General features: G+C 40.8%; 1 protein-coding gene across 3 annotated transcripts in view; it reads right to left on the reverse strand.

The window, feature by feature from the left end:
• The window catches only part of MMEL1 (membrane metalloendopeptidase like 1), a 325,883-nt gene that overhangs the window by 43,245 nt on the left and 265,740 nt on the right, over positions 1-16,898 (reverse strand). For all 3 annotated transcript variants that reach the window (XM_063435947.1, XM_063435946.1, XM_063435945.1), the window contains exons 13-16: positions 15,600-15,728; positions 11,241-11,339; positions 7,791-7,874; positions 6,312-6,415 (exon numbers count right to left, since the gene is read on the reverse strand). In XM_063435947.1, coding sequence (XP_063292017.1) covers positions 6,312-6,415; positions 7,791-7,874; positions 11,241-11,339; positions 15,600-15,728 — 416 coding nt within the window. The remainder of the gene's footprint in view (positions 1-6,311; positions 6,416-7,790; positions 7,875-11,240; positions 11,340-15,599; positions 15,729-16,898) is intronic.

The following is a 16,898-nucleotide window of genomic DNA, read 5'->3' on the forward strand; positions in this document are numbered from 1 at the left end:
TCCTATCTCCTCAGCATTGGGTTTCAACCGCATGGTATACCTTATAAATCCAGCACCAGAGATTAGTCACCGGAGAGAAAATGAAAGGCATCCATATGTGCAGTGCACATTCCTGAAGATAATCCCTGGAAACTCTATAGATTTCTATATTTTAGATGTCTCATTTATTTCATTTGCATTTACTCTAAAGCAGAGAAATATCCTTTAACCAAGAAAGGATAGTAATAAAAAAAAAAATAATAAATATATATATGTATATATTTGTGGTCGGGGACAATAAGCCGAGTTATGTTAATGGTGTCTAAGTCGGATGTGGTTTGCCGAAACCAATGTTCAGGTAGGCCTGTAAAAGAGGGTCCACCAATTTTATTTATCAGTAGTGATGTCCCGAACTATTCGCTGGCGAATAGTTCCTTGCGAACATAGCATGTTCGGGTTTGCCACCGCGGGCGAACACATGCGATGTTCGATCCGCCCCCTATGTCATCAAAAAAACAATAAGGGGGGGGACCTACTGTCCTGGCCCCCACCCCTGTGCAGTGGGTGAAGGCCATAAATCACAATAGGGGGGACCTACTGTCCTCCCCCCCGCCTCCACCCGTGAGCGTTGGGTGGGGGCCATAAAATTATGAGGGGGGGACCTACTGTCCACCCCCACCCCTGCGTGGTGGGTGGGGGCCATAAAAATAATGAGGGGGGACCTACTGTCCTCCCCCCCCCAGCCCTCACCCCTGAGCGGTGGGTGGGGGCCCTAAAAAAACAATAAGGGGGGTCGTACTGTCCCCCCCAGCCCCCACCCCTGAGCGGTGGGTGGGGGCCCTAAAAAAACAATAAGGGGAGGACCTACTGTCCCCCCCCCCGGCCCCCACCCCCGAGCGGTGGGTGGGGGTCCTAAATACTAATAAGGGGGGGACCTAATTTCCTCCCCCCTGGCCCCCACCCCTGAGCGGTGGGTGGGGGCCCTGAATACAAATGGGGGGGGACCCTAGTCATCCCCTCCCCCCCACAAAAAAAAATTATCCCCCTACCTACCCCCCTCACCCTAAAAATAATGAGGGGGGAGCTTTAACTATGAACCTGTCAAAAGAATTAGAAAAAAAAGACTTACCATTCAATGTTTTCTTTCTTCTAAAATCTTCTTTTTTCAGCCCCAAAAAAGGACAAATAAAAAACCATAATAACCGACGCAATAAAAAAACGAGCGCAAAAAATAATAATCCATCTTCACCCATGGAGGGCTCCGCACAGACTGAGCTCTGCATGGCGGGGGAAGGCTTATAAAGCCTTGGCAGGCCCTGTAATTAGGCTAAGAACACTCTGATTGGCTGGTTTAAGCCAATCAGAGTGCTCTTTGTCATTTTACACAGCGTGGGAAAATTCCAAAGAACTTTCCCACGCTGTGTAAAATGACAAAGAGCACTCTGATTGGTGGGCTTGAAATCCATCCAATCACAGTGCTCTGTGTCATTTTACACAGCGTGGGAAAATTCCAAAGAACTTGAATGGAATGGATTTCAAGCCATCCAATCACAGTGCTCTGTGTCATTTTACACAGCGTGGGAAAGTTCTTTGGAATTTTCCCACGCTGTGTAAAATGACAAAGAGCACTCTGATTGGCTTAAACCGGCCAATCAGAGTGTTCTCAGCCTAATTGCAGGGCGTGGCAAGGCTTTATAAGCCTTCCCCCGCCCTGCAGAGCTCAGTCTGCGCGGAGCCCTCCATGGGTGAAGATGGATAATTTTTTTTGCGCTCGTTTTTTTTTTGTTTTGTTTTGTTTTTTTTAATTGCGTTGGCTATCATGGTTTTTTATTTGGCCTCTTTTGGGGCTGAAAAAAGAAGATTTTAGAAGAAAGAAAACATCGAATGGTAAGTTATTTTTTTTTTTTTGACAGGTTCTTAGTTAAAGGCCCCCCTTCATTATTTTTAGGGTGAGGAGGTAGGTAGGGGGATAATGTTTTTTTTTTTGGGGGGGAGGGGGTGACTAGGGTCCCCCCCATTTGTTTTTAGGGCCCCCACCTGCCGTTCAGGGGTGGGGGCCAGGGGGGAGGACATTAGGTCCCCCCCTTATTAGTATTTAGGGCCCCCACCCACCGCTCAGGGGTGGGGGCCAGGGAGGACAGTAGGTCCCCCCCTTGTTTTTTTTAGGGCCCCCACCCACCGCTCAGGGGTGGCGGCCGGGGGGGACAGTAGGTCCCCCCGCATTGTTTTTTTTAGGGCTGCCACCTACCGCTCAGGGGTGGGGGCTGGGGGGGACAGTAGGTCCCCCCTTATTGTTTTTATTAGGGTCCCCACCCGCCGCACAGGGGTGGGGGCTGGGGGGTAGGACATTAGGTCCCCCCCTCATTTTCATTATGGCCCCCACCCGCCGCCCAGGGGTGGGGGCCGGAGAGGGGGAGGACAGTAGGTCCCCCCCTCATTATCTTTATGGCCCCCACCCGCCGCCCAGGGGTGGGGGCCGGGGGGGAAGGAGAGTAGGTCCCCCCCCTTCAATCAATATTGTGGCCAGAAAGAGTCCCTGTGGTTTTTAAAATTTGCCTGCCTATTGAAGTCTATGGCGGTTCGCCCGGTTCGCGAACATTTGCGGAAATTCGCGTTCACGGTTCGCGAACCGAAAATTTTATGTTCGCGACATCACTATTTATCAGACTTTAGGATCCTGCCCAAATGCTCTTGATCTTTTGATACTGCCAAGACATATTTGTGAGACTCTCTTATCCTTAGATACTCCCTAAAACTTCCTAATTAATTGACAGGTACAGTAACCATAGAAATGCACTGGTATCAAAACCATATAAACATGTTTAATTTAATCCAGTGCATGTCAGGGTTATTTTTATGTTTCTGCTAAAATTTCATGTTATTCCCTAGAGTTTCTAAATTATGTATTTTTACCATTTTCCAGCAGTGCTCATAAGTGGACACAAATAAATAAAACTATCATTTAAGATATTAATTATGATGAGAATTGGGCTTGTGAAAAAATTCCCACAAATAAGATGCAAAATTCAGTATTTTTCAGCAAACCCTGTAGAAACCTTTACTTCTATAGGAGTAGCACACAGCTGCTGTTGTGGACATAGTCACATAAAAAATGTGTATTCTTCATAACGGGAGAAGTGCTCAATGGGTGTAGAATTGGCAGAAGAAATATATAGAGAAAAGCAATAAATAGAGCAAACAGAATGGATATAATTTGACAAGAATGTGAATGTGCTTGGGAAAGCAAGCCACAGATACACTGCAGGGTCATAAGGGATGTTACACAAGCCCAAATGGCCAAAATGGGAGAACCTGTTACACCACAAAGGTTTAATTTTAGGGCACATCTACCATATGTAAAGTAATTTTTTTTAAGTCTACAGGTGGATTATCTTACCTGCTTAGCTTTTCTTGGACCTCCTCAATAAGCTAAACCTAGGCACCACATGTGCTTACCACTATTTGAGGAATTTCAAGGGAAAAGATGAAACACACAATGTATTTTCTATTTTGACAAAGGTTTGCACTACCTTTTACCCAAGATGTCCATAGTAACTGTTATAGAAGGTAAAAATTAAAGGACTACTAAAGTCACCTAGGCCACTTCATTTAAAAAAGTGGCATTGGTGCGTGAATTCCATCATTTTAACACTGCAACATTATAGGTATTTAGAAACATTACAGGGTTAATCCACCTCCAGTCACTTTCACCTCCTGTTATGTAATGTGGCGGCACCTATACAAAAGCACTGATTTAGTGCTTTCCATGGGGGAAGCTTGCATGTGTGTGGCAATCTCCTCGCATGAATATCAGGTCCCCCATGCTCAAACGGATTGCCTCCTCCATGGTGTTGCGGGTGACAAAGAGGTTGTCAGTTGCCGAGATAGACTTGGCGCTGGAAAAGGTAAGCAAAAGCTTAGTTTTGTTAATATTTATTTGAAATGGGGGGTTCCCCTAAAACTAAGGATACAGGCTTGTATTCCAGCACTTTAGGAATCCTTTAAGCCTGCAATATTTATCACTTCTTGTCAGATAATCCCTAATAGAAATAAAAGGGACTCTCCAGCTGTATATATTTTCCAAAAAATAGTGTTTGCAGAATTCTAAATTTTAAACCTGCCTCATCTGTTCCATTGTTCTCATTCTAAATTACTTCCATGGACGAGCATGAAAGGCTTGTGACTGATTAATGTAATTCCTGGCGAGGGAAGACATCAAAGTTGTTGTAATATGTTGTGAATTACACACAAGTAAAGGAACACTCCAAGCACCATAACCACTACAGAATACTGGAGTGCCCTGGCACTTTCCACCAGTGTAAGTAGTCTTCTCAGCAGAGGTGTGTTGGACACAGTTCACTTCCTCTCCTCTTTCACTATGGAGAGCTGGAAGCTTCTGATAGGACCTTCTGTAGTTTAGTAGTTTAGGGCCAGCTCATTGATTGAGAACATCAGCTGATTGCTCTCAGCCAATGAGCTATAGCCTGCACTACGGTGTTTAGCTTAGGCAAATAACTTTTGGCAGGTGTAGAGCCATAGATTGGCGCCCAGCAGACCCTAGACAGCAAGTCAGACCATTAGCAAATTATTTGACTATTTACATTGAGAGTGCGTCAGTGTCCTGTAGTGGTTATGGTGCTCGGAGAGTTACTTTAAAGAACTTTAAAAGTAAGTATCTATTTATCTTGTATTACTTTCAGATTACTTGTTTTTGCATATATTTTCATGCATTATCTATACAATTCATAAAGAAAGAAGGGTTTATTCCAGACAGAATTAAATTCGCCTTTAACAAAAAATAAAAACCTTTCAATATAACGGAAGGGCTTTCGATATACAAAGGATTATTAAAAAACATTGGGGTTTACTCATCGAGGACGAATTTCTAGGTCAACAAATCCCACAAGCTCCTAAAGTTATTTTTAGAAAGGGCAATAATCTAAAACAAATTCTGGCCCCTAGTACTTTTCGATCTGGGAAAACTTCAACTAACCATATGGGAGGTTTTTTCACCTGTGGGAATTGCAAAAGCTGCAGTCATCAATTTAATACATTTAAAGATTTTGTTAGTACACAGACGAAAGTCAAATTCAAAATTAAAAATAAGGTGTCTTGCTCCTCCACCCACGTGGTATATTTACTTACCTGTGGGTGTGGGATGCAGTACGTAGGTAGAACTGGGAGAAAATTAAAAGTAAGACTTCAAGAACATAGAAACAACATAAAAAATGGTTTGTTAACACACTCAGTGCCAGTGCACTGTAACAATTGCCCCTCTTTTAAATTTAATACCTTAAGATGTATAGGTATAGAACAAGTTACTCTAAATGAAAGAGGTGGTGACCTTATGATGGCTCTAAGGAAGAGAGAGGGGTATTGGATACACACGTTAAAAACTTTGAAACCGAATGGGTTAAATGTAGATTTTGATTTGGTTTGTTTTTTGTGATTTTATTTATTATATTTACTTAATTTTATTGCATTTTGGTTTGTTTCTCTATTCCTATCCATTCTTTTATACTGGTATTTTATCTTTGGGATATCTTTTTCTTGTTTGATCATTTAATTTGTTTATCTATTGTGGTTTTTTACTTTGGGGACTTTCTGCTCGTTTTCGAGCATTGGAACGCATATGGAACGCAAGGCTGGCCGTCCTTACTGATGAAAACCAAAACGAGGCTTGGTTACCAATTCCGGAACGCAACGCAAGCGTAACTGGAAGTGCACCGGAGCCCGAACCCGGAAGTATGGCGCACGGCTGTTTACTTCGCGCCGAAAACGAACTTAAAAAGGAGAAATTTGACACTTCATATTATGCTTGCATAAGGACAGCATCTGGATATTTGCCCCTGAGGAAGTTCAACCCTGAACGAAACGCGTAGGGCTTTTTTAGTGTACAGAGTATTTAGCTATTTATATATTTTTTTTATATTGTGTATTTATTTGTTTTATTTGGCTGTTCTGCTCTTGTGGATTTCGGATCAAAGTGTTTCCACCTGATGTGCCTATTTGACACTTCGTTTCTGTAAGTGTGATATTAAATAAAATGTATATTTTTTACTGAGATACTCTGCACTATTATTATTTTCTATTCTTCCTATGCATGCTACTGAGGTTCCAAAGTCCTGAAGTCGCTACATTGATTCTAGTGATATGCCTACAATCAAATTGGGTTTGTGAGTGCAAATCATTCTTATCCATTAACCCATAACTTTTGCAAACAATATTGCCCTATGTCTATTTTTATTGTTGTATTGTAGATTGCCGTTTTGGTATTTTTTGAATTTTCAACAGAAACATTTTCAACAGAATTACTTAATTTCAGTACTCACGCATCTTGGTCTACTGGCTCTCTCAATTTTTTTAGACTCTTTTGAGCTCCAGCCTTTAAGATTTCCAATATATTCTCAAAGTATTGATGCTCACTGAAGTTTAACTATAAAAAGAAACAGAATGTTAATACAGTGTTGCTAATAGACATTACTGGAGCAGAGCGTAGTGTACAGGATTTTTGAGGTCATTCATTTTGTCAACCTGACATGAAATATGCTAGCATTTTTTTTAAAAGCACTGCAATTATGTCTTGACCTCCAAGTAGTTGTACAAAGTTGCTACAAGATGTGACAAGTGTTGTTCTGAGAGCTTGCTAATCAAAAGAAAAGAGGCAAATATCTATGACCTCTGCAAGGTCTACAGCAATTGTAGAAGCATGTAATTTTGCTACAGCTGACTGGCAATTCGTTTTTTATAAGTACAAAACTATCAAGAACCCATTTCTAGATTAAAGGGTTACTCCAACCACCATAACCACTACAGCCCACTGATGGTTGGAGTACCCTGTCGCCCCCCCCACCCTGATAACTAGCATGTTGGGGGTGGCATTAGGCAGTAGCCTCAGAGAATACTTTTTAAAATTGAAAGAGTGGTAGGTATGCAAGAATGTGTGTTTGCACAGTTCTTCAGTCGTATGGTAACAGGTAGGTATTGTGCTAGCTTGCTAATGTGTGGGGTAATGCATGGCCTGGAGGCCTGTGGTTTTGGGGCTGAACAGACTTCAATATTGATGTCTCTGGAGATGTTTGACAGAGACTTCTTGGTGAGATGAGACAGTGATCACGACATTCATAACACACTTTGGTTGTCATTGGTGGCATGGTCAGACCTATGTTAATGTCCCTTCATATTGTGTGGGTCATTCCAATCGAGGTTACAGGGATATACAGTATAATGGCACACCTCACAATTCCAGTTGCCTTCCTATGTTAAAGTGGCTCTATCACCCCCCAACAAATTTAGAACATTTCATAAAGATTAAAGATGGGCCAGCTCACACAATGAGTCAATTACATAATTATTGAAAGATATAGAAAGACCCCAAAAGTGACAGAGCCGCTTTAAATTGCATAGTTACATAATAATCTAGGTTGAAAAACCACTCAAGACCACGCTCAGATCCATGAATTTTGTGAGCCAGAATGGCATAAGGTTGCCACCCCCCACCCCCCCCCCCCTCTCTCTATCCTATTTAAAAAGATCTGGTGCAGCAGTGCCCCCCAGGTGTTGTTGCAATAATAATACACAAATCCAATCTACTGTCGTGGTAAAGACTAGTAATAAGTGTATGTTAGATAAAAACATGTTTCTATCATGATTGACTGTGTTGATTCCTCTCCCACAAGTGACGGGTAGAGATCCTGCAGAGAGGCTGAACAACCAATCATGTCAAGAGTTTTGGACATGAGGTCAGGTATTATGTACAGGGCCACCATCAAAGGGTTAAAATGATGAAATTACTGCAAAAATTAACTTACTGTTGAAGTTTCCTGATCCAGTTTACCATTGTGGTCTTCCAAAATATAGTCTGGGTACCCTATTTGCTCTTTAATGGACATTGCCTGTAAATTTACAAATACATGAATATTGCATTAATGTTCTGTAACATGAAACATTTTAATTTTGGTCAGTGATAATAATATAAATATAAAAGTTCATTTGTTAAGTTTCATGAAACCCATTTCTAATGTTGCATTTAAAGGGACACTCCACTGTCCAAATAAATAAAAACTCTTTAGAAGATATAACCCAAATGAAAACATGCTTGCATTAAGAAGGCAGCTTTTTTCATAGGTGTTATATCTAAAACCAGTTTGCAAAAGCTGCAGATCTCTTGCCTGAAGTCTTTACAAGCCCCCCCCTTCGAATCCCACCCAGACTTTTTGTGGCTCTCCAATCACAGACTTTCAAGTGCAGCTCAATAAGAGGTCTTTCAAATTCAGATGCTCTGAGCAATTCCTGCTTCTTGAGTTTAGTTCGACTGAGCTAACCAAACTAGGAAGTAACAGGACCCTTTGACTGCTTAATAGCCAAGGGGGTGTAATAAGGTTTATTCATAAAAGCACCAATTTCTATTGAAATCTGCACTTTTTGTAAAATGAAACAATAGGATGAATTTTTCACACACAGAGCATTTTAGCAAGCTGAAGTGATTCCGGGGTCTGTAGTGTCACTTTTTTTTTTTTTTTAAGATGGAATATATAAATTTTAATTGCAGTGTCTGTCCAATAAAACAACCTGCAGTATCTTTCCAATAATACAGTTACATGCTATCAAGAAGCACAGTCTTTTTGGGAGGTGTAGTTCAACTAAAAGCTTTCATAAGTGATGTGTTGATAGCTTGGCTACCTTTAGGCACCATAACAACTTTGTCTAAATAAAGTTTGTCTAAATAAAGTGCATGCTTACCTTCGTCCGACAATGGTTTAACCCCAAAGTGGACTTTGATTTCAACTCCCCCCCCCCCCGTTGGCATCTGGCTTCTGAAATGACAGTTTCCGGAAGCACGGAGTGACGACTTGTAGGAGCGCTGCTGATTGACTTAGAGTGGACTGCTGATGCTCTCGGCCAATCAGTGAATTCACAAAACTGGCTTGTAAAAGGTACGATTCTTTTCAAGCTAGTTTTATGAATGGGGAGTCACTGATTGGCTAAAAGCAGGCAACGGACACTCTCCGTCAAGCACAGTCACCTATTGCTGCTCAGGCTAATGGTTCCTCCTTAGGCCAGGCAGCACAGAGGAAATGTTTAGCAGTAAAAGCAGTTTAATGCTGAATTGAAGGATGGAGCCAAGGGATCCAGATGCTATAACCACTTAATTAAGATTAAGCAGTTGCAGTTCCAATAAAGACATGTCTAAAAAGAAGCAGTGGGATTTTAATTTTCATTGAAATATCTTCATACTATTAAGCGGACCTTCATGGACTCCATTTGTGATCCATGCATTTAGGAGTGTATTTACTGAACACTGAATTGGAGTAAAGTGAAAAAAAATTGCAGAATTTATAGCGGCACCGTTATGCCGAATTTACCTTTCCCCAATCGCTTCCTCTTCTCTCCCTCTCTCAGGATCTGTTCTTTTTTTCCCCCTATCTGATCAAGTTTTCTTCAAGTTTCTTGTCTTATGTATTTTTCCTACACTTGACCAGCTTTGACCCGCTTCCTGTGGGTCAAACAAATTTTCTCACAATAGTCACCCTTTCCTCCGTGATCTCGCGATGCCTGCTTTCAATATCCCGAACGTTCTTTATGCAGGACGCCTGCGAAACTACCAAATTTCGTCCTAACAGAATGAAAATAGTTTATCCATTCATGTTAGGATGACATTTGGTACTTTTAAAATTTTATTTGAATGAATGAAATTCCGATCCATGCTGCGGCTGCATCTTGCAGCCGCATCTTGCAGCCGCTTACTAGATAGCTCCATAATTCCCACGGTATTAGGAAGCTGGCTACCAAAAAGCTGAAAGACCAAGATTGCTCTTTCAGCCAACTTCACTAATACTAAGTAAAATTTACTTAGTATTAGTAAATAAGGGGCATGCCACAAGTAGGGGCATGTCTACTAAACAGTGAGCAGCCCGTGGCTGCTCACTGTTGTAAAAAAATAAATAAAGCCCCTCCCCCCCTTCCAATATATGGTCACATGGTGGGACATCTATTAACTAGTGGGGGGACATAGTGTCTCCCCTGAGCCCCCATCGGGGGGCTATTTAATTAAATGAGGGACATAGGGCACCCGACGACCCCACCCAGCCCTAAATGACAATAGGGAGGGACTCATGAGTGGTGGGTGGGGGCCCTAAAAGGCAATGGGGGAACCCCTGAGCCCCCACCCATGAGCGGCAGTCCTCCAAAAGGTCCCCCCGTTGTCTTTTAGGGCCCCCACCCACCTCTCAAGGGTGGGGCCGGATGTGGCACAATAGGTCCCCCCTATTGTCATTTAGGGCCCCCACCCGCTGCTCATGGGTGGGGTCCATTGGGAGCAACAGGTCCCCCCCATGGTCTTTTAGTTCCCCCACTCACCACTCACGGGTGGGGGCCGAGGGGGAGGTCAATAGGTCCCCCCATTGTCATTTAGGGCCCCAACACACCGCTCATGGGTTGGGGTTGGTGGAGGAACGGGTAGGTGCACGGGGGGGGACACTAGTTTATAGATACCCCACCATGGGGCCATTTATTAGAAGGGGTGGGGGCTTTTTTTTTGTTACAACAGTGAGCAGGAACAGGCTGCTCACTGTTTAGTTGACAATTCAATCTCATTTATGCTAATATATAGCCGTATTGACCTATGTCCATGCACAAAATAAAGATTCAAAAATAGGTAATATGGGGGGCATAGGGGCATTTGGGGGCGACTAGGGGGGGCAATTAGATGTAGTGGAGTTGGGAAGGGGGTTAAAAAAACGGATGGGGCCATGGCAGTGCCACTTTAATTAAATTATCCACACTCTTACTGTTGTGGGGTTGGGGAAATATTTTAAATAATATATTTTGCTTATTTCAATGGCATTAAAACGTGGATCTAACTACCAAGCTGGTTAAAAAGTATAGTCACTGACTTTCCTGAATGTGTTTATCATGAGCAACTTAAACTGCCTTCAATGAATCTACCCAAATACCATCACGTTTCTTTATTTCATAGTTTGAATTGTTGGGACAAGTTTAACAGCCAGGACAAAAGCAATTATGTACCAATAATGGTTTAATGAGAGAAGAAGATGTTGAGAGTCTCCACTAATATGCCATCGACCTAGGGCAGGAACTTGGGTTCTGTAAGTTTTTGAAGTAAAACGTCAAAATGTCTGGACTATGCCCAAGGTTATACATTATTTAGTCTAATGGCGTTTTTTCATGGTAATCCAAGTTTCTGTTTTTATAATCAGTGCAAAACCCATACGCAAACAAACACACTCTGTTTTACTTGCTTTTTCTTGGGCTTTGTCCTTAGATATTCCGTCCATCCATTGCAATTCATCCAAAGTTTCAATAAATGCTTCACGGACTTTATTTATAAGGTCACTGATCTGGAAAAGTTAAAATAACAGAAGTGTTAACAAAAGTTAAGTAAGATTCCTTAGATTCTCTGAGGAATCTTATTTAATTTTAGTATTTTTCAAATATGAATATTCAACTCAATTACATACAGTATTAAAATCATAATTAATTTAACAATTGTTATATACTATTTGGAAAATTATTTCATATTCCTTGCATATACAGGGAAAGGCACAAAGACTTAAAAATGAAGACAGGCATCTCTTTTCTAATCATCAAGGCCTAAAAAAGCAACACAGTTGTAATATTTGCTATTTCAGTTTTTAAGTCACAGAAATTAAGGGTGTATCAAATAAATCGATTAGTAGTGATGTCGCGAACATAAAATTTTCGGTTCACGAACGGCGAACGTGAACTTCCGCAAATGTTCGCGAATGGGCGAACCGCCATAGACTTCAATAGGCTGGCGAATTTTAAAACCCACAGGGACTCTTTCTGGCCACAATAGTGATGGAAAAGTTGTTTCAAGGGGACTAACACCTGGACTGTGGCATGCCGGAGGGGGATCCATGGCAAAACTCCCATGGAAAATTACATAGTTGATGCAGAGTCTGGTTTTAATCCATAAAGGGCATAAATCACCTAACATTCCTAAACTGTTTGGAATAACATGCTTTAAAACATCAGGTATGATGTTGTATTGATCAGGTAGTGTAAGGGTTACGCCCGCTTCACAGTGACAGACCAAACACCCCGTTTAACGCACCGCAAACAACCGCAAACAGTCCATTTGCACAACCGCAAACTCCCCATTTGCACAAGGTTGGATACCAAGCTAGCCATGTCCTCACTGATGTCATTGAAGGTCTCTTCCTCCACCTAGCCACGTACAACACCAAGGGTCCCCGAAAGGTGACAACAAGCCCCCTGTATTTTTTTTTTTTAAATGTACACTACTGTTACACCAGATATGAGTTGCACTGGTGTGACACTGTGCCCTGGCAGGCCCTGAAACGCACACGTGTGAAGGAAACTGACTGCTATTATTTCACAGTCAAATTTCTAGTTTTTTTTAATGTACACTACTGTTACACCAGATATGAGTTGCACTGGTGTGACACTGTGCCCTGGCAGGCCCTGAAATGCACACGTGTGAAGGAAACTGACTGCTATTATATTACAGTCAAAAACGTTTTTGTTTTTTTTTAAATGCAAGCTATTGTGACACCAGATATGAGTGGTGGCACTGGGACCACCTTAAAAATATTGGATATCGCTAAAAATCATGATCACTATATACTTTCTCTACAAACCTCTAAAACGAACCAAACTACTCATCCATCCGCTGGACCACTTTATCCCACCTAGAACTAGTGCACAGTTAAAATACTTGACTCTTACTTACCCACACACATTTCACCACTACTCTCACTGAATCCCTCTGACTACGGCTAAATTCATCTTCTACATCAGAACACTACTCCTAAGATTGGGTTGTATCCATGTCTCGGGTCTTTCCTTTAGAATAGGGGCAGCTTCGGTCTCCTTCAACACTGACACTCCAGTGGATATTATTAAAAGATTGGGTAGATGGAAATCCTCAGTCTACAACCGATATATTCCTCATCCCGAGAAAGAAATGAGGAAAGCTTTTAAAAGTTTGGCTTTGTAAATTTGATGCAATAAGTGTGTTTTTCTTTAATACCTTTTCACCCTCTTTGCATGAACCTAATTTACATATATTACTAATATGTTTCTGAACATATATATTATACTATTCACTCACTCACTCTCTGGGCCGGCCTAAGACATCATGCTGCCTAGGTCCAACGATAAATGACTATGGGGGATAATGTATAATAAACACAGGTTACTGGCTATGGGAGGATAATGTATAATAAACACAGGTTACTGGCTATGGGGGGATAATGTATAATAAACTCAGGTTACTGGCTATGGGGGGATAGTGTATAATAAACACAGGTTACTGGCTATGGGAGGGATAATGTATAATAAACACAGGTTACTGGCTATGGGGGGGATAATGTATAATAAACACAGGTTACTGGCTATGGGGAGGATAATGTATAATAAACACAGGTTACTGGCTATGGGGGGATAATGTATAATAAACACAGGTTACTGGCTATGGGTGGATAATGTATAATAAACACAGGTTACTGGCTATGGGGGGATAATGTATAATAAACACAGGTTACTGGCTATGGGAGGGATAATGTATAATAAACACAGGTTACTGGCTATGGGGGGATAATGTATAATAAACACAGGTTACTGGCTAGGGGGGATAATGTACAATAAACACAGGTTACTGGCTATGGAAGGATAATGTATAATAAACACAGGTTATTGCCTATGGGGGGATAATGTATAATAAACACAGGTTACTGGTTGTGGGGGGATAATGTATAATAAACACAGGTTACTGGTTGTGGGGGGATAATGTATAATAAGCACAGGGTACTGGCTATGGGAGGATAATGTATAATAAACACAGGTTACTGGCTATGAGAGGATAATGTATAATAAACACAGGTTACTGGCTATGGGGAGGATACTGTATAATAAACACAGGTTACTGGCTATGGAGGATAATGCATAATAAACACAGGTTACTGGCTATGGGAGATAATGTATAATAAACACAGGTTACTGGCTATGGGGGGATAATGTATAATAAACGCAGGTTACTGGCTATGGGGGGATAATGTATAATAAACACAGGTTACTGGTTATGGAGGATAATGTATAATAAACACAAACACACACAAAAACAAAGAATAAAAAAAAAAAAGAATGCAGCTTCAGAATTAATCTAAATTGTATGCTGTCTAGGAGGTGGGAGGGTCTGGGAGGGATGGTCTGCTGCTGATTGGCTGGAATGTGTCTGCTGACTGTGAGGTACAGGGTCAAAGTTTACTCAATGATGACGAATAGGGGGCGGACCGAACATCGCATATGTTCGCCATCCGTGGCGAATGTGAACATGCGATGTTCGCCAGGAACTATTCGCCAGCGAACCGTTCGGGACATCACTACCAATTAGTATTGCCACTATCTGTCGGTCTATCTGTCTGTCTGTGTCTGTCTGTTTCTGACACTGGTGAGACCTCACTTGGAGTACTGTACACAGTACTGGAGACCATATCTTCAGAAGGATATTGATACCTTAGAGAGAGTTCAAAGAAGGGCTACTAAACTGGTTCATGGATTGCAGGATAAAACTTACCAGGAAAGGTTAAAGGATCTTAACATGTATAGCTTGGAGGAAAGACGAGACAGGGGGGGTATGATAGAAACATTTAAATACATAAAGGGAATCAACACAGTAAAGGAGGAGACTATATTTAAAAGAAGAAAAACTACCACAACAAGAGGACATAGTCTTAAATTAGAGGGACAAAGGTTTAAAAATAATATCAGGAAGTATTACTTTACTGAGAGGGTAGTGGATGCATGGAATAGCCTTCCAGCTGAAGTGGTAGAGGTTAACACAGTAAAGGAGTTTAAGCATGCGTGGGATAGGCATAAGACTATCCTAACTATAAGATAAGGCCAGGGACTAATGAAAGTATTTAGAAAACTGGGCAGACTAGATGAGCCGAATGGTTCTTATCTGCCGTCACATTCTATGTTTCTATGTTTCTTACTATGCACTAATATCAGGACAGAACCATCTCTGCCAAAACTAGATTAAATAGAGTAACACTCCTGACAACTTCTGCTTTCTCCCGAGTTGAAAATGAGCTGCCCCCTTGGAGTATACCTCCCACTAAACTAAGGCACCAATATATTCTCAGGTGCTGCCCTAACATGAAAAATCCCAAGCCTTATAGTAACACTATGCCTAAACTAATACCACCACTAACATAATCCTAGATCTAACCCTAACACTAACCCTATCCTAAAATATTATAGAATAAGACACATAACGGGGAAAATCAGCCACACCCACACATATATAATATTTCGGTTTTAGATTTAGCTTTTCTTTATTTTTAGTGTGCAATACTTTGGTGGGCCCCTCAATTTATATTATCTAAAAAAATATTCCTATATTTGCTAAGTAGGGTTTTTGATTACTATTTGAGCTATAGCTACATATTTATTTAGAGGTTTTGAACTGTGTCCCCAACTAACTGTTTTTTAAATAAAACTCATATAACTCTCAGACGGCTATGGCAGTTCTACATCAACAACCTCTGGAGGGGGTGGGGGTGTACTCTGTGACATCAGTTATAATTAGCATTAATATAAATGATACATACCATCCTTTTGCTCTCACCAGCAAATGTTTCTTTGACATACATTGCTCCAACTGCATTTTCCATGTTGCTGTTTACATAACTCACACATTCTCTCCAGCGAGCCTCTTCTAAAGTTGTCCCATACAGTGCCTGTAGGGAATACAATATGTTAAGATCTAGTAATAAATCATTAAAAATGTAAGTGGCACTTTATTCCAAGCACTCAAAGTGTTAAGCAAAATATATATTTGGTTGACATCTAGGGATTCATTCACTGTAGCATGAAAAGTGGTAAATTGAAAGCCAAACTTGAAAACATTTAAACTAAAGTGTACAAATTCTCAAGCTCAGCTACAATTCCTTGATGACACTGTTTTGGACCTTAATTTTCCAAAATTAGTTGTCAGTTCATCACAAGTCACTAAATAAACAAACAATGGTGACCCATCGATTTCAAAATATATTTAATAAGAGCTTTATATAAACAGTATAGCAGTAAACAATAGTAAACAACTTGAAAAGTGAGGGCCACACTATCTGAATGGAATATTTTATCTACTGTAACCTAGCTGATTTAAATTTTGGAAGTCAGATTTGCCATTTATGGAATAAACCTCTTTAACCTTAACTTGTAAGGTATTAATTATAACCTCTATAATATCACAAATATCAAAACATTTATCCTACTGAAAGAGGTAATTTGTCCTCATAGGCTTATTGTGCACAGTTTGGAAAAACTAAGTATTATCCGACATACCTTAAAGGGTATCTGTCATGACAAATACAACCTAATCTTAAATGAAAGAAAAATAAAAAAATAATAATTTTATTTATACATTGTGCTAGCAAAATTGCTAGAAACGGTCTAGATTTCTTTAAAACCAGAGATTTAAAAACAGCCCTCGCTGTTCATCAATTCAATTGGTATCAATCAGCACATAGATAAGTGGGCTGTGCTCTGTGTGTCTGTTATTAGAGAAAACCTCCTCTTGGTGTCTCTTCAGCTTGCCTTCAGGCTAAGGGAAAGCACAGCCTGCAAGGGAAGGAGGTAGTAGTAGTGTGTGAGAGTAGCACCAGTAGTGTGGAGAGAACAGACAGAATGATATGTTGTAGTAGGTTTGTACAAGCAATCTGGCAACAGAGAGAGAGAACAGATGAGTTTTATTTACTTGTCATAAAGACAACATAAATTGTTGGGGACGTTTAACCTGTTATAAGAAATGGATTTTCCGGTGTGAGAGGTGTGCCTTAAATCAAGTGTTTCACCCAGTAAAAACACGATTGATGCTCTCAGCAGGAGACAGGGGTAATGAAAATATG

Source organism: Pelobates fuscus, chromosome 11, assembly GCF_036172605.1.
Source record: "Pelobates fuscus isolate aPelFus1 chromosome 11, aPelFus1.pri, whole genome shotgun sequence".
Classification (NCBI taxonomy): Eukaryota; Metazoa; Chordata; class Amphibia; order Anura; family Pelobatidae; genus Pelobates; species Pelobates fuscus.